The sequence below is a fragment of the Colletotrichum scovillei genome (assembly GCF_011075155.1).
Source record: "Colletotrichum scovillei strain TJNH1 chromosome Unknown Contig00009, whole genome shotgun sequence".
NCBI lineage: Eukaryota > Fungi > Ascomycota > Sordariomycetes > Glomerellales > Glomerellaceae > Colletotrichum > Colletotrichum scovillei.
The window spans coordinates 3596120-3613363 of NW_023336267.1; the positions used below are offsets into that span (position 1 = coordinate 3596120).

Below are 17244 nucleotides of genomic sequence, written 5' to 3' on the forward strand. Positions count from 1 at the left end.
CGGTGCCCCGCCAGCGCCTACCTTATCAGAATAAACATCGACTTCATCCCATTCTATCACCGGAGTGAATGTACACAGAATGCCTATATACCCCCCTTCAATCCCATTCCTGTCACCAGCAAGCAGGCGTCCGTCTAGGTCGATGGATCAGGTCAAACTTGCTGGTTGGTGGAGTGGTTTAAGGTCAACAATCAATTTCACGCCAACCAGCATACTCGACGATAGGCTTAGCGAGTACCCGAGTTCGAATCCCAGCATGAGCACCAAGAGATGTAGCCTACCGAGGTGAACTCTTTTTTCATTGTTCTGGCCCCTTCGTTCTTAGGTCGTGCCATATATATTTGTTAATCCCCATGGGCTGCTTCTTTATTATTTGCACTAACACCAACATGGGTTTGAAGTTATCAGAGAGAGGCGCGACTTCCACTTACACATCACATCATCAATTACAACCCACGGTCTTACTTGCAGAACTCGTTCTAGTCTAATAAAGCAGAGACACTGAAGGCTGTTCCATCCGACCGAGCTTGCGGTCATTAGCAGTCAAACCCGAATACCGCCTCTACCTCACAACTGGAGAGAAGGCATAATCACGTGCAAATATCATGGCACATCCATGTCCTTGGCAGTCTTTGAGGCCGTGGGGCCAACCTTCCCGAAGCACATACCTGCATCTTCGTCCAATCTCAGTAGCAGTTACCCTCATCTTTCCAGCCGGCTTACGGGTCGACCAGTGTGGTCCGGTGATTCGCCCAGTCAGGTGTCAAACCCTCCTCATCCGAAAAGGGCCACCACTTCGGTTGTCTCCAACTTTCAAGTGAAAGTTGCTTTTCTCTATAGTCCTGCATTCATTGCCTTGTGTTCATTTTCTTGTAGTTATTCATTTCATATAATTTTTGGAGCTTAGATTGAATGGAGACTTTGGGTTGGTCTAACAACTTCTAGTTTTCGATGAGACAAGTCTTTTGAGGTCTATGAAGTCATTCCGTGCTTAGCTCGAGCTTTGCCCCCCGATTCGCCAAGGCGAACTGAACACTGAGACTTCCAGGTCTTTTTCAACTTTTCTCTCCTCAACTTTGAACTTGGTGCTTGGGTAAGGTCTCATACATTCATTTCACCTGACTCTCCTTTTACATCATTTACTGTCAAGGCTTTGCAACTTCAGTAAAAGCAATGGCAGGTGTCCTTTGGTACCGGGGTGAAGAGTGGCGAGAGGTCTGGGACTACTGGTTTAAGTGGACCGACGAGCACCTCACATCCGACGACCTTCGCCCAATGATATATACTTACGATGCGCTGGGCGCCGAAGCATTGGACCGACTAGATGAGATATCACCTCCCGTGAGACCCTCACCCAACCCGAGTGAGAAAGGGGACAATCCTCAGAATGCGAAACCACATCGAGACCTGTATGCTCTCTTGAGAGACAATGCAGACGCAGACGAGGTTCTGGGAAAACTATGGACTGAAATCAACACCATCCCGCCATGGGTCGACTGGGCTCAAATCGAACGCGGACAACAAGTCTTCCTCCGATACGCAGCCCCAACCATATTCGCCGTAAGTCCAACCCACACTCATCTCACGATGTATTTTCTCATCATAAACCTCTCGGCCCTCACTAACATTAAACCTACAGCTCACATTCCAATCCCTCGTAGGCGGCATGGGCGGCCGCCGCGTCGTAGAAACCCTCTCTAGAACAGGCGGCTTCGGCGTCAACGTCACCCGCCGCCGCCTCCTCGAGACCTTCCAGCACATCATCCAAGTCACCCGCGACCTCCCCTCCATCCAACCCGGCGGCCAAGGCCACGCTTCCTCCGTCCGGGTCCGCCTCCTCCACGCCGCCGTCCGCCGCCGCATCCTCCTCCTCGCCAAGCAACGGCCCTCCTACTACGATGTGGCAGCCTACGGCGTCCCCGTAAACGACCTCGACTCCATCGGCACCATCACAACCTTCTCCTCTACCTTACTCTGGATCGGCCTGCCCCGCCAAGGCATCTTCCTCAAGGATAGCGAGAAACGGGACTACCTCGCCCTCTGGCGCTACGTGGCCTACATCATGGGCACGCCCACCGACGCTTTTTCGAGCCTAAACAAGGCCAGGGCGACGATGGAGTCCTTGCTTGCCTCCGAGATCCAGCCCTCCGACACTTCGCGCGCCCTCGCCAACAACGTTCTTACAGGGCTCGCCGAGCAGCCGCCCTGGCACGTCTCGAGGGAGTTCCTCGCCGCCGAGACGTACTGGCTCAACGGCCCCAAGCTCGCGCACGCGTTGGCGGTGGAGAGGCCGCCGTTTTATTACTCGCTGCTTATACTCGGCCAATGTCTCTTCTTCATGTTTATGTGCTACTCCCGCCGTCTGTTTCCCCGTTGGGACGAGTCGAGGAACGAGGTTAGTAAAAATATACCTTTTGGAAATACTCTTTCCATAATATGTTTCCATTTCGGCAACATGTTGATATAAAGAGAATATGATCCCCCTCCTTTATTACACCTTGAACTACAGTACCCTCTAACACCCCTCCCAGAACCTCAAAAAAGCCCTCTACAACATAACAATCAACAAACCCGAGCTCGGCGCCCTAGGCAAAGAAACAAACTTCGAATTCAAGTACATCCCGACCCTAGACGTCCCGTCCACCAAGGCAGCGGCCCGGACCCAGCAGCACCCGGACCCGTCGACTCACGAGCCCGGCTCCACCCCCGCAGATGCAAAAGCGGGAGCACGAGCAGGAGCAAGCACACGCCGCGTGCGCAGCAACGAACGCCGGAGCCTCATTACATTAAGCGTGGCCGTCACACTCGCAAGTCTGCTCGCCTGGCTGGGCATCCGCGGGGCGTCGGCCCTGTTTGGGAGGGTTCTTTGAGCATCGTGCCTGCCGATGAACGTGAGCCCTTGCAGGGACAAAGGTGGCCCATCACACGTCAGAAACAATAGTCAGACGGCCTGGTCCCGATCGGCTGTGAGGGGCCGGATTTCTTCACCCTTGGTTGATGGGGGGTTCGAAAGCCATAGTGTAGATCACTGTATTTGAAGATCAAACCGTTTGGCCTGGCGCGCATCATTCCAGTCCACGAATCTGACTCCACAGCATGAACGTCTCTGCCGCAGGTTTCGGGTCGCAGAAGTAGTAGTATAGAGCTACATATCACAATACTGAGACAGCTATAGGGGTCCACACCACTTTTCTTGTTGGTAATCAAGTTTGTTTGTTTCGCTGTCTTTCAATACTGAGAGCGAAAGGTGAATCTAGTGTACAGGAAAAGACCTTGTGTGCTTCTGAGCAACACAGTAGAAACTTTTTTTGCGCAACAAATTGGCTCGTTGGCCACCAGGAACGACAGTGTGATAGTGCCGATCCCATTCGAATAGTATTCCTCCCCAATCCAATAGTGTACCGCTCCAATGTGCGAGCTGTGGTCTTTCCGTAAAACGCCGTCGCAAGCCCGTTCGATGCTAGATGCGTGCCCAAAGTTCCTGAACCGCCACAATCCCAATATCGTACCATCCAACGCCTGACCAAGATCGCTCTCTCAAAAAACAAATTCAGTCGAAATCAAGAATTATGCGTGGTGCATCAGCTCCACGGGTGGACGAGAAGTATGCGCCATGATGGGCTTCGGCTCGATAGGGCTGAACTCCATGGGCTCGTCGGTCATGTCCTCGAGGCAGATGGCAGGCAGATCGGGGCTGGTGCCGTTGACATCAGGCTGGTAGAGCAGGGTAGAGCTCCTGCTGCGCGTTTGTCTTGAGCCGTCGACGGGGCTGATGGGGGTCTCGACACCCGTCGGGCGGTGGTGAAGCTTGGCCAGCGCATCGGCGAGGTCCTCTGCGTGCACCATCTTGTTGGGGGCGTCCTCCAGCTTCATCTCCCACCCGTGAGGGGGCGAGGGAGGGGGGGAGATGAAGAAGAGCTTTCCGGCGTCGGGCAGGGCGAGGTGGCGGTCGGTGACCTCGACGGGAGTGGGCTGGCCAAAGTAGACGCGAACGCGCTCGCCCATGACAGCTTCACCGTCCCAGACACGGCGGACGGCGATGGCGTCGTCCTCTGAGAAGAAGGAGACGACGATGCGGCGGAAGGACTTGAGTGGTGCCCATGAGTGGACTGGCGCCGTCTTGAGGATGAGGTCGCGGATGGTCTGGAGGTTGTCGGGGCGGAAGATGGAGGTGTCGTTGAGGTTTGTGAAGAGGAGAGTGTTTGTGGGTGGCGTCGGCTGGACCAGAGGCGGCAGAGACGAAAGATCGAGGGAGAGCGACTTGTTGGAGCCGGTCGAGCGTCTCGAGAAGATGGGGCGGGTATCCAACTGAGGTGATTCCATTTTGGATGGTTGTGTATGTGTCTGTGTATGTGATTGAGGTGTGGGTTTTGCGATGTGTGTGGCGAGGAGGTCGGTTTCTAGCTCTTTGCTGTGTATTCTACGCCGATTGTGTAGTGATCTTATTCATCTGCAGAAGGGAGACTTGCAGTAGTGCAGCTTGTTTGTGTAGTGTTTTGGTCGTTGCTGGAGTTGGAACGAAGAATGATCGTGGTGGTTGGCGGGAGGCGGTCTTGGTTATATGTTTGAGCGTGCCAGTGAGAGAGTGGCTTGGCCAAGCGCTACTGAGGGACTACTGGGGTCGGGCGGAGTGTGGGATGGTTGATGGTTGGATGGTGGACGGTGCCAGGCTTGCCAGGTGGATGGTGGATGGCTGAGTTATTAGGTACTTGGCTTAGGTACTGCGTAGAGGGGAGGGGTACCGTTGCCTCTGGACGTTGAGTGGGGCGCTGGGAGTGTCTGTGTGGATGAAACGGGAAGGCCACACGGACTCACGGGCCCGTTTGAAGTTTCGCCGCCTTTTTGGAGAGCGCCGTCACAGTGGTGGAGACGGCAGGCGGGCAGACGGGGACTCTCCTACGGTCCCCTTCCTTATCCGTTCCCACGGACAACATAGTCACGTCCTATGTTGCTAGTCACGCAGTCAATTTACAGCCCAGTCGGTGCGAGTGCAGACCACCTCACTTCACAGGGCAGCTTACTCCAGGCTCCTAGGTGGGAAAAAGGTTCACAGCAAGGCAGGGCGCGTGGGTTTGCCAAGGTGCATTGGCGCGAGAAGGAGCACGTCGGGATCGGACGACGCATAGAGAACAGCGGCAAGGCACCAGCTTGTACCATCGTAGAGTATACAGGATGAGAGAGGCCATGAGGTAATTAAGGTGGTAAGTCACTTTGTTCGTTCGGCTCATCATTTCACCAACTTACCGGGCTGCTTACCTTGCCTCTGAGCAGAGAGACAGATAGAGGCGTGAGAGGCAAGCACTGGGCATCCAGCAGCCCAGGATCAGGACTAACACGGCTGACATGAATTGGGGCTGTGCAAGAGCAAGAGGCAATACGGATAGAGGAAAATGATACGGCAAAAGTTTTTCCTCCCACTCCAGAAGGCTTGGCATTCCTCAAGTCTGAAGTGTCCACGGGATGCTTTCCGCGACATTGCTTTGCAATATCTGCCATGCCCATACCTCGAGCTCATCCTCAATAGGACCTTGCCCTTGCTTCGCGTCGTGCTGCGGTTGCACCTGGTGGCTCATGGAAAATGATCCACGAAGGACCTGGACCTCTATCGTCCCTCGCTGGCGTGGAGATGGATGGAACCGCTTGACACGGCAGACTATTGACGAATCGAACAGGTCTTGGTTCGTCGGCCCCGCTGGAAATCGAATTGTCGAGAATGCCATTCGCCACCCCAGCCATTCTTTACGCGCAGTTTCCGTGTTCTGGTCCCCTTGGTGTCTTCCTTAACGGATGAGCTAAGACGCCAGTGGACTCTTGGACGGGCTGGATCCGAGTACGTACCGTTACGGTAGCGGCTCCAGTTATCTCCGCCTCAATCGGTAATTTCCTTAGTGACGACTTTACGGTGTGCCATGAGGGCGGTGCTTGCCTTCCATTGAACCCAAACTGGCTGGCACGGCTGTTCCTTCAGGGCAGGCGCTGCTGCGACAGGGCAGGCGCTGCTGCGACAGGGCAGGCGCTGCCGCGACAAGACAGTCACTGAACGCAGTCTCGTTGTCGTTGTCGGCTCCAGCAGCAAACCTCTTCGCCTCCCGCAGGCCTCCCCTTGCAACAATTCTACGACGGAAGCCTCTTCCACGGCTGTTCCCCCACACGCCCAGCGCACTATCCGAAGGACCTGAACTGAGGACAGGTGGACATGGTCAACAATGACGGCGGGCTCTGAAGCGAGACTCGTGCTCCAAAGCGCTGAGAACCAGTGCCTCGACCCGCTACTTGACCGCAGCTACGGCAGCCATCAACAGCACTACGCTCGGTAGCGGCGCATCGCCATCTTCCCACCCTGTCCAGCGTATCCGTCCACCATGTCCTGTGACCTCACACTCGGGTCTCTCTTGTTTTCCCTTCCCGTACGTCCCTGAACACGCGAGAAACAGGCACAGCAGACAGCCACCGAGGGCTTGGGTCTTCCCGCCGCTTCTTGGGTCTTGGGATGCCTCCGGTGCGTCCATTCCGAGAAGTATGCAGCCACCCGTTTCCAGAGACACCTGCATCTCTGATCTTCAAGATGCCCAGTCTGGACTCGGGCACACTCCGAATGTCAACGTTACCCTACAGATGCAGATACCAGACCTGTCGACTGTCACCATACTCATTAGTGATTCGACAACCAACACCTCGACAGCTCATCTCCCCGCTCTTGCGCTATCGCGGTTAAGCTAAAAAGACTCCAGGGATACCGAGTCAAACCCCCACAGCGTTCAGTCCCTGGCCAAGGGTCCATGGAGTGATGGGGGCTGTGCAGCAAATGTTGTGTTCACAAGACAAGTTCAGTCTTGACCACTCACTGTATCTACAACACTTGGAGTTTACGGTTCGATAGTAGGCTTGGGGGCGGCGCCTCCTTGGATCACTTGTGATGCTATCATACCAAAGTTCGCTCTTCTATCCGAAATTTCTTCTGACCATGTTGTCGGCAGGGTGCAGTGTAATCTGAATGACCAAAGCTTGTGTTCATGGTCTTGGCTGAGCAACGCCTCCAAACCCCAGCATTATATCATCTGGGGCTGGGGCTTGGCTTTGGAGGGGGCTTCACCCATGATGCGAGCCCGCCGCCCCTCTCAACGAACCGCAGCGATGGCAACGCCAACTCAGCAGAAAACCTGCCTTGATCTAGGAGTTCATGCTATGACATACCGGCCGGATGAATAGGGGCAAGGCATTCCGTCACCCCGTGCGAGATTGATCGCGGGATGGGGTCCCGAAAAGCCTCAGTCACGGCTCGCTTTTGAAGTTCGAACTTCGCTATGCCGGCTCAGCCCGCGCCGGCACACGAGTCGGCCTACGAATTTTGTCTTCGCTCAGCCAGCTCTGCGCCAAATTGCACCGAGCCTCAGCCCCTTCCCTACGTCGCTGGTCAGAGACATTTACCAGTGCACACGCTCGTCTGATCCTTAGCAGAGGGACAATCAGCCACAATGGATATCGAGGTTTTATCCGCAGAGCCCAGAGGACAGCAGACGAACAAGATGGAATTTGCCTTCAGCAATCAACACGGCCCGGCCGCTGATCGTTGCAACGGCAGCAGCACCCATTCTGTGACGCTGTTCGCCAATGTTTCAACCCGATCGCCCCGACACGCCGCAGAAACCCTCCCCTCTCTCCGATTGACACGGAAGATTACGGTTTTGCTGTACGGTCAGCAAATACCCCTCTGGCGATCTGGAAACGAGGCTGTGCAAAATACCAAGACTTTCCACCTGCCAGATTGATGTTTCGTGCTGCAATCGGCTTCCCCAGACACCGTTCTAGGCCAAGACATGCATGCTCTTTTTTCTGCATTTCGCTGCACCTCCGACGCTCTGTCTTTTCACTGGCGCCATTCCAGATGATACCGGCTGCCGATTGCCTAGTCGGGCAAGTTGCGCCTATAGCAAAGAGTCTTCGTTTCTCAACTCGCTTGCACGACAGTCAACGATCGACCAAGTCATATCCTATGGACCCGAAAGAGCACTTTTGCAACTGCTGACTTGCAGGACCTCAAGTTCATGGTTCCGACCGTAACCTTAGGAACCGTTTGTTGCGATCCTGCGGCATCAGGACGTCTATAGAGTAGTGTACTCACAAGCTCGATATGCCTTGCACCTTATCTCCCGGAAGGACGGGGGCTTCCTTGCACCAAAGACATTGCCTGCTCAGAGAGATTACCGCTTGATAAACTTTGCTGCCGAGTCGGACCTGAAGCGATGGCAAACTCATCTCATCCGTTTGGACAACATTACAAGGACCTCGCTTGCGAGAGGGAGAAATCAGCATTGAGGAAACCTCTTGCAACAATCACAGCTTGGTCTGATGCAAGGAACGACGAGAGCTCGACAAGGGTACGTGGGCTGTGTAGTTTTACTGTCTAACAAACGAGCAAAACCTCTCCCCCCTCCACCACCATTGGTACTGTAGGCCAGCTCAAGTCTCATGATTTTTGTGACAATGCGAGCACCAGGATTGGCTGAAATCTTATGTGAGGAAATGAACAGCCTTGAAACTGACTTTTTGCACGACCGTCCCAAGTTTCTTGGTGATGGGACGACGGGTCGATGGTCTACTCCATCTTCCCGAAGACTAATGCGCTCGTGCTGCTGCGCGCGAGCTTTGTGTGTGTAGGTTTTGCGCATGATACAATCGATCTGCAACCCCGGCGTCACTGCTTCAGATTTTTTGTTTTTTTGCTTCATTCCCGAACCGGCGGAGTTGAACTCCCGCAATCCAGGACTAGCATGATTACATTCGTCTGAGGAGCAGCAGCAGCAGCAGTAAGATCTTCTTTTCCTTTGTTCCGAGATGCTCGGACGCTTGATAGGGCGATCCACGATCCACTGCTGACTTTCAACGATTCTCTACTCCTGCTCTTGATTTTTTTTTCTTTCCGTTGGTCTGATGTTCCGTATGTATACATCACACGGTTGCTTCAGAATCATAGCTTCCGAGGAACACAGCACATCACACCTGCAAGACGACGGGATCAAAGGAAATCCCGAGTTCCCGTAATTTTCACTCTGAGGTTCTAGTGTTTTGATTCATAGCTCTGCTCAGCCTTCACAACAATCAAGCTTGAGCTCAGTCCATCCTTTTTTTCTTGGGGGTGGGGTTCTTGATAGTACAATGTAGTTGATATGATACACGACCGTGACGGCCTCTTCTTCTACACAGGCACATAGCCGGGGCGCAAGCTAAAAGCTTAGCAGCACCCATCTCACGACAACGCCTCGGGCAGAGGCGTATAACTTACGCCGGGGTTCTAGTATACTAGTATGATGCCATGCAGTATGTGATGGCATGCCGAATGTGGACTTACTCACCGCCATCGGATCGGTAGCCCTCGTCCCATCTTCAAGATGAGGGAATAACAAGTTGTTGGCAGCACAGCCCCCTTTTACCCCTCAAACTATGCCAAACGTTGAACAACTGCTTGCACAGTGTTTGTTTGCCCTTTTTTTTTCCCCTTTCTGTCTTCCCTTACCGGATCTCGACGCCTAGCTTTTCGACCAATTTCCGGGTCACCTCGCTGTGCAGCTCATTGGTCTCCTCGTTGGTCAGGGTCCGCTCGAGACTTCGGTAGTTGATGCGGTAGCACATGCTACGCCTCCCCGTCTTGGGGTGCGTGAACTCGTCCACCAGCCGGACGTCCTCGGCCCGCTCGCCGGCGATGTCGCGCACCAGCTCCATGAAGTCGTTTTCGTGGAAGTCCTGCGTGTTGGCTTTCGTGTTGCCGCCCGCTGCCGAGGAGGTGCTCCCGAGCCAGAAGGAGACGTCCTTGGGGCAGGCCGGGTGCTTTGAAAAGGGCACGAAGCGCTTCATGCTGTCGAGCTGGTCCGAGACGCCCCTGAACTGGCTCAGGAACCGCTCGTCCTTGGACCAGAAGAGGCGGATGTCGGGGATCTGGAAGAGGAGCATGGCGATGCGCTCGAGGCCGATGCCAAAGGCCCAGCCGACCTGCTGCGGCACGCCGGCGTTGATGGCGATGTCCTGCTTCACCACGCCGCAGCCCAGCACCTCGAGCCAGTCGCCTGCGTAGTAGACCTCGAGCTCCCACGAGGGGCTCGTGAAGGGGAAGTACGCCTCGACCCAGCGGACACGCAGGGGTTCGTCCTTGTAGTCCGGGTCCGCCTTCGCCGCCGCGGCTTTGGCCCTAGTAAAAATCTCGACCACCATGTTCTCGAGTGAGCGCTTCAGGTGGGCGCCGATGGCTTCGGCCTCGGCGGGGGAGTGGTGGCCCTCCTGTAGGGGGTTCCGCTCCGCGTCGTAGGCCGGGTGCGGGTCCTCGACTTTCACGTTGTGCTTCGGCAGCCTATCGAGGTCCTCCCAGACGGCGGCGGCGATGTCGCCGTTGGGCACTTTCGTTCTGTCCCACATGCGGGCGCCCTCCATCTGGTGGAAGACGGGGTAGTGGCTCCTGTCGATGGCGTCGCGGCGGTAGACGTCTGCGCTGATGAGGTAGCCCTCGCTCAGGTTCTTCTGGAAGGTCTGCGCCTGGTGGGCGCTCGTGTGCGTGCGGAGGAGGGTGTCCTTGTTGAAGTAGTAGGTGTCTGATTTCGCGCGGCCCGGGTGGTCCAGGGGGAACCCGAGCGAATCAAAGTTCTGGTGCGTCGTGACGACGGGGTCAAAGGTGTTGTGGTACTTGTAAGTCGGCGCCGGGAACTGCGACTCGATAATTTGCCGCGTGATGTATACGGGGTGGTCTTTTTGGAGGTGAAGCTTGCGCGAGGCGGCGTCGAGGACGTTTGTCGGGACGTTGAACCAGGTGTCTGTCGGTATCGTTTGGCTGTTGACCTCGACGGTCTTTTTCTGGTCTAGGGTTTTTGAAATCGTCGAGGGTTCTGCCATGATGTCTGTTTAGTTCAAGGGACCATCAAGGACCGGGTGACTGTGGTCTAACCTGAGGAGTAGCTGCGCCGGCTACCACTCATCGACAATGAAGCGATGGCCTGCCATTGTCGAGGAGCTCTCGCGGCGCAGGTGGCGCCACGGAAGCAACTTTGCAATTGCCTCCCGGCTAATCTTGGGACGAGCATTTTGAAGTTGCGAACGTCCTCGTTCAGATGTAAAGGCCCTTTTTCTATGTGCTCATCACAGGCGTAGAGCTTCGATGTAGTGTTGCGACAATAGCTGCCGTTAGGGAAAGGGAGCTTTCGCAGCAGTTGGTCGAAAAAGTGTCGATCACCAGAAGTCTGACAAAAGCTACGGGATGCACGGGCCAAGCCAATTGGCATTGCGACCCGGGGCGGACACACGGCGCAAGACCCTGCCGACTCCCCCCGGAGCAAGGGTCCGGAGACGCCCTTCATTAGCGCATGGCACCCTGGCTTCGCTGCAGGCCCAATGACGCACCAAAAAAATCGAAGCAGCAGGTTCGGTTGTTGACTGTTGGTGGTGGTGGTTCCCTCTGAAAGGGGACTTGATCAATCAGCAAATCTCCTTTTTTTCTTTCGTTCCCTTGAGCCGACTCGAAGCGCGTCCCTCGTTCAGCCGAATCGGTGTTAATTAAGGCAAAAAAAAAAAAAGTTCGCGATAAACCGAGCCGATCTCCAATTCCTCGGCTTCTTCCATTCCTCCCACCACCTGCATACCTACCCCAAAGCAGCGACCAAAAAAAAAGGCCTCCTGCACGACCACACCACCCTCTCCCCCGAAGTCGGCTTTATAACAAAAAAAGACGTCACTCAACCGCAACGACCGAAAAGTGACGTCTCAGCAACACACGCTACCCAGCTGATAGTTGCCGACACGAGAGAGAGGGGAACCAGGCAATCTTGGACATAACTTGCGTTAAATCCGAGAAAGGTCGTCCGTTTGTGCTCCTTCACTTACGGAGCCTTTGCCATTTTCGCGACGCAGTATTCAATTGCGCCGCAACGGGATGAGCTTATCATAGGGAACTGCGCAACACCCTGCAACGATGCAGTCCGCCGCCGCCGCCAACATGGTCGCCAGTAAACCGGCCGATGAGCCGTCCGGGTCGTCGTCGTCGCAGCCCTCGCCGTTGAAGTTGGGCCAGGTCGAGGGGGTTCAGGAGAAGCAACAGTCACAAGCGCAACCGACGGCTACGGCGACGACGCCGGCGCCTCAGAAGCAAAAGAAGACGGCGGAACCGTCGCTGAGGTATCCTTTTTGGTTCGGAGGCAGCGCCAGTAGTATGGCCGCCTGCGTGACCCATCCCCTGGATTTGGGTAAGTTCTGCCAACCTTGATCTCGAGATATGGCGCGAGAGAGCCTGCGATATCGCAAATATCAGAGTGAGCCAAGAGCTGACAATGTCTCACAGTTAAGGTAATGCGCTCCCACTTCTACAACACACCAACGAACGAAACCCTCGATCCATGAAGGCAAACCCAAGCTCTCCCAAGAATCGTAGCAAACCGCAACGACACATCTACGTAGCTCCCAAAGCAAGAACTCACTTACTTACGCAATGCCACCCTCCTCTAGGTCCGCCTCCAGGTCCGCCGCCCCGACGCGCCAAAGAACATGGTCGGCACCTTCACCCACATCATCCGCAACCACGGGGTGACAGGCCTCTACAACGGCCTCTCGGCCTCCCTCCTCCGCCAAATGACCTACTCCACCGTCCGCTTCGGCGCCTACGAGGAGATGAAGATCCGCGCCACCCGCGCAAACGACGGCAAACCCCCCTCCTTCCCCGTCCTCGTCGCCATGGCCTCGGCCGCGGGCTTCGTCGGCGGCATCTCGGGAAACGCCGCCGACGTCCTCAACGTCCGCATGCAGCAGGACGCCGCCCTCCCCGCCGCCGAGCGCCGCAACTACAGCCACGCCCTCGAGGGCATGCTCCGCATGGCGCGCGAGGAAGGCATCATGAGCTGGTTCAGGGGCGTTCTGCCCAACAGCATGCGCGCCGCGGCCATGACGGCCTCGCAGCTCGCGTCGTACGATACCTTCAAGGGCATGCTCATCCGCCACACGCCCATGGGGGATAACCTGACGACGCACTTTACGGCCTCGTTCCTCGCTGGTGTGATGGCCGCCACGGTGACGAGCCCAATTGATGTCATCAAGACGCGGGTCATGTCGGCGAGCACCCAGGAGGGGCTGGCGCATACCCTGGCCAAGATTTACAAGGCCGAGGGCCTTGGGTGGATGTTCAAGGGCTGGGTGCCCAGTTTCCTCCGCCTCGGACCGTACGTTCTTGTCCCTCTCCCCGCTTGCTTGCATGATGGACATCTTGTGTACACTTTACTAACAACCCGCCTAGACAAACCATCTGTACATTTGTCTTCCTAGAGATGCACCGCAAGGTCTATAGAAAGGTTGCTGATATCGGCAACGGTGAAGATGCGTCCATCAAGGGGTAATAGACACACAAAAAAGGCTTGTGTTGTGTTATAGAATGAGCGTTAAAATACTTAGATAGACTGGCGCTGCATCATCATCACTAGTACCATCTTGCCATGTTTGGAGGCGTTGGAAAAAGAGGCAACTCTGCTGCATTTGACAGGAGTAATGGAGGGTATACACAGGAAAGAAAAATATGGTTGATTTTCTTTGCAGCAATTTCATGTTCGCTTCATGTGAGGTTTGTGTGTGAGTTGTATTACAGATGTCCGGCAGAAGAGCTGCCTTCTCGGCCGAAATCGAACCCCGCCCACCTATCTTTGCCCGAGTGTTTGACAGGCTGTTATCTTATTTTACGATTGCTCTACCGCCGTCATCCCCTGTCACGGGTGTCTAAAAGCCAAGCCATAAGCCAAGCCAGTCTGGGTTCAGGTCTAGCCGTCAGAACGCCGAGAAGCCTACCCCCTCTTGCCGCTGCGGAGTGCATCTTGATGTGCGTATTGGTTCCGTTTTGCGCGTCGTCAGGCAAACTCCACCTCTCCCGAGCTGAATCAATGTGGCCAGCTGATGGCCAAGCTAGCTTCTTTGCAAAAAATCGCAAACTCCATTACCGCCCCCATGTCTCAAAGTGGTTTTCATACATAAACGCCTTTTTATGATTTTGTTGTTGTTCTCTCTCAGTTCCATCCAGACTGTCCGGAGGCGCCGTAAGGTGTCGTAGTGTACGGTGTCGTTGCGTTGCCTCCCCACGCGGTCTGGTTGCCGCCATTAAAAGGAGTGGTATAGCCTTGATCTTGCCAGGGGTTGCCGCCGTCCATATCCAAGTTGGGACTGCGAGGTCCATCGAAGTCGCCCATGCCATCGTCGTCTGCTTCGCCTGTGAGGATGTGGAGCGTGAGGGCCAACTTCTCCTGCAAGATCTTGATTCCCTCCTGGATAATCTGATCCGGCTCAAGACTGCCCACACCTTCGACCTCAAAGTAAAACTTGCCGGGAACCGCGTCGTAGTCGAAAGCTTCGCCCTCTTGTGGGGGGTCCTCCATCTTGGCATATTTGCTCTCAGGCCTTTGCTACCATTAGCGACTCTCATCTTTCAAGGAGCATGTCATTTCAGTCACTCACCATTCGGCCTTCGCATCTTCTTCGAACCACATGTCCAGGTGGTGCAGCTTGTTGTGAGGGTCGTATTCAAACCCAACAGCAGACGTTGGCATCCATTTTGCATGCTCCTTTGCAATACCCTTCTTCGCGATGCATGATACCTTAAGCTCCTGCCCTTTGCGCAGCTTCGCAATCAAAGAGCCTTGTCCTTCAGGGTCGAGGATTACAGGGTTTCCTACAGTGCCGTTCTGCCTGAAGCTATCGACAATGAGGTCGCTGGCGTAGACTTTCATGGTCTCGTCTGATGAGCATCGCGCATGCAGCGTAAGCTTTACGCTGCAGTTGTCGCAATACTGCTCGCAGTCGCAGTCTCGGGTGTAAAGCAAGCTGTTGACGTCCTTGGACTGTAGGGGAATCAGACCCAGGCGATGGGCGATGAACTCGTCAGCGAGGACAGATGTGTTGGCCTCGATTTCGACCAGGTCGATGGCGATCACAGGGACTTCGGCCTGGATAACGCGACGCAGCGAGTTGGCGAAGGAAAGGTCGCAGTTCGAGAGATCAAAGTTGACGTGGATGTTATCAGCCTAACGATGCGCCCGGCTGTCAGTCTGAAATGCCACTAGCTAAGTGGATTTTGGGAAGTAATACCCCTGAGATCTTGATCGATGGTCCTCCGGACTCGCCATCCAACAGCATCGGCTCGTAATCCATCGCGCCGCCGTTCTCCTTTCAGTTGTAGCTCGGCCAAAGGTTTTGAGATGCAATTCGGATGATAGTGCGGCAAACGTGTTCAATTTCGTATGTACGTGAAGCAAGAGCGCCTTGGCAATCGTAATTATCGTGGGTCGCGGGTGGACTGAATGGTGGACGTTGGCGATTGTGTCACGGTGGAGGGGAGGCTGAATGGATATTTTTGCGACCAGAGCCAGAGTGAACACTACCGCCTCAGGTGCCACTGAATTACCAATTGGAAGGTGCGGCGACCGTGCCTGGCGCCTGCTGAAAGCGCGTTGGCCTTGCCTTGGCGCTAGTGTTATCGATAAAGCTCTGAGCGGTCCCTCAATTCATCCGCCCCCGGATGGAGCTGTCTGGAACCTTATGATTGGGCGCGAACTTTCCCGCATGGCCGGGGGTTCAAGGGACGGCAATTCGTCACTTGGGGCCATTCCGATAAAATTTCATTTTCTTCTAAAAGCTTCTCCGTACACGCGACCAGTCCCTACATCGCCTCCTCGATTCCAACCACGTTTTCGCCCGCCCGAGTCTTTTACACAACACCACAACCGCCACAATGTTCAGACAAGCCATTGCTACCTCTTCCCGCGCAGTGCGCACCGGCATGCGCACCCAGACTCCCAAGTCTGTTTTCCAAAATCAGTTCCAGAGCTCCCCTGCCTTCAGGATACGAGCCGCGCAACCCGCCGTTGCGAGATGGTACAGCGACGCCAAGGAGACCACCGAGGCCACCAAGGAGGGCGAGAAGCCCGCCGATGATGCCGAGTCTGCCCTGAAGAAGCAGTTGGAGACCAAGGAGAAAGAGGCTGCTGACTGGAAGGTTCGTTCGCATTCTGTCCCCCGATCTCGGACACCGAGGATCGAGACCCAATTCTAACATGCAGCTCTCCAGGACAAGTGCCTTCGCACCATCGCCGACTTCCGTAACCTCCAGGACCGCACACAACGCGAGGTCAAGCAGGCGCGCGACTTCGCCCTGCAGAAGTTCTCCAAGGACCTCATCGACAGCATCGACAACCTCGACCGCGCCCTCTCCATGGTGCCCCAGGAGAAGCTCAAGGTCGAGGAGAAGTCGGGTGACCTCAAGGACCTCGCCAACCTGTACGAGGGTCTTAAGATGACCGACGACATCCTCATGTCGACGCTGAAGAAGCACGGCATCGAGCGCTTCGACCCCGAGGGCGAGAAGTTCAACCCCAACGAGCACGACGCCACCTTCATGGCACCTCAGCCCGACAAGGAGGACAACACCGTCTTCCACGTCCAGCAGAAGGGCTTCAAGCTCAACGGCCGCGTGATGCGCGCTGCCAAGGTCGGCGTCGTTAAGAACGCTTAAGAGGCCAATACTTCAACTTCTTGCATCACAATCCCGATCTCTACGAAGATCTTGTTTTAAAAACCATGGGGCTGGTCGGCTGACCGCTGGAGGCGGAGGCGACCTACCAGCCCCCCTTGTACCATTATGTTCTACGATATTCTCTCGATTCCCGGAACAGCGAACTGGGCGTTCCGGTCGGTGTATAATGCTCCTCTCATGATGTGACAATAGCATGGCGGAAAAAAAATGTAAGGAGGCCGCGAATGGGAAGGCCTTTTTGCTGGATGAAAAGAAGAAACGGATAGAATCTGGATACGTTTGTGTATATATAGACCCCGGATAGGGGTTTTGGGGTCTGATGATTCTTCTCAAAGCTCTGGTACAATTTAATCATACCGTCTAGGAGATTTCAATCTCCCTGTGTCTTAATTACACACGCACAATCACATCCTGGTCGTCACAACCACAACCGATTAAGGTTGAACGAAATACTTTGGCACTACCTATTTACACTGACAATGTCGTAAGGCCGCACTCGGCTCTTAGGCCAATCCAACATCTTCCAGTAATCTCAACATAGAGTATCGTACTCAAACAACGGACGCATCATGACCCAAATTATCGTTCGTGGAAAGCAATCTGGAAAAGGGGGACAAGATCGGAAGAGTTCGTCAAGAACTGTGCGTTCCCCCAACCTGCGACGTGGTGTTAGTCAATGGTCCCACTCGACACTGATGATGGTAGCT

At 55.0% G+C, this 17244-nt stretch overlaps 6 protein-coding genes across 6 annotated transcripts; 3 read left to right on the forward strand and 3 right to left on the reverse strand.

Annotated features, from left to right (window-relative positions):
- Positions 1-741: 741 nt before the first annotated feature.
- HER10_EVM0005588 (tat pathway signal sequence) lies at positions 742-4662 on the forward strand. Its single transcript, XM_035475197.1, has 3 exons — positions 742-1560; positions 1640-2395; positions 2532-4662. The coding sequence occupies exons 1-3, from the start codon at positions 1174-1176 to the stop codon at positions 2868-2870; spliced, it is 1482 nt and encodes a 493-aa protein (XP_035329368.1). The 5' UTR covers positions 742-1173; the 3' UTR covers positions 2871-4662.
- On the reverse strand, positions 3568-4323 carry HER10_EVM0000159 (calcipressin; the record flags this gene model as incomplete). Its single annotated transcript, XM_035469953.1, has 1 exon — positions 3568-4323. The coding sequence occupies one exon, from the start codon at positions 4321-4323 to the stop codon at positions 3568-3570; it is 756 nt and encodes a 251-aa protein (XP_035328725.1).
- A 4391-nt stretch (positions 4663-9053) lies between the features above and the next one.
- On the reverse strand, positions 9054-11407 carry HER10_EVM0010566 (phenylalanyl-tRNA synthetase). The gene is made up of 2 exons (XM_035480022.1): positions 10931-11407; positions 9054-10871 (listed from the first exon to the last, which is right to left on the reverse strand). The coding sequence occupies exons 1-2, from the start codon at positions 11337-11339 to the stop codon at positions 9511-9513; spliced, it is 1770 nt and encodes a 589-aa protein (XP_035330002.1). The 5' UTR covers positions 11340-11407; the 3' UTR covers positions 9054-9510.
- A 543-nt stretch (positions 11408-11950) lies between these two features.
- Positions 11951-13361, forward strand: HER10_EVM0011229 (uncharacterized protein; the record flags this gene model as incomplete). The annotated part of the gene is made up of 3 exons (XM_035480666.1): positions 11951-12049; positions 12481-13187; positions 13262-13361. 3 exons carry the CDS (start codon positions 11951-11953, stop codon positions 13359-13361), a joined length of 906 nt encoding a protein of 301 aa, XP_035330069.1.
- A 657-nt stretch (positions 13362-14018) lies between these two features.
- Positions 14019-15156, reverse strand: HER10_EVM0010799 (RNA polymerase Rpb3/RpoA insert domain-containing protein; the record flags this gene model as incomplete). Its single annotated transcript, XM_035480248.1, has 3 exons — positions 14019-14406; positions 14464-15029; positions 15094-15156. The coding sequence occupies 3 exons, from the start codon at positions 15154-15156 to the stop codon at positions 14019-14021; spliced, it is 1017 nt and encodes a 338-aa protein (XP_035330032.1).
- A 488-nt stretch (positions 15157-15644) lies between these two features.
- Positions 15645-16936, forward strand: HER10_EVM0012186 (GrpE protein). The gene is made up of 2 exons (XM_035481586.1): positions 15645-16000; positions 16073-16936. Exons 1-2 carry the CDS (start codon positions 15737-15739, stop codon positions 16514-16516), a joined length of 708 nt encoding a protein of 235 aa, XP_035330186.1. The 5' UTR covers positions 15645-15736; the 3' UTR covers positions 16517-16936.
- The last annotated feature ends 308 nt before the right edge of the window (positions 16937-17244 follow it).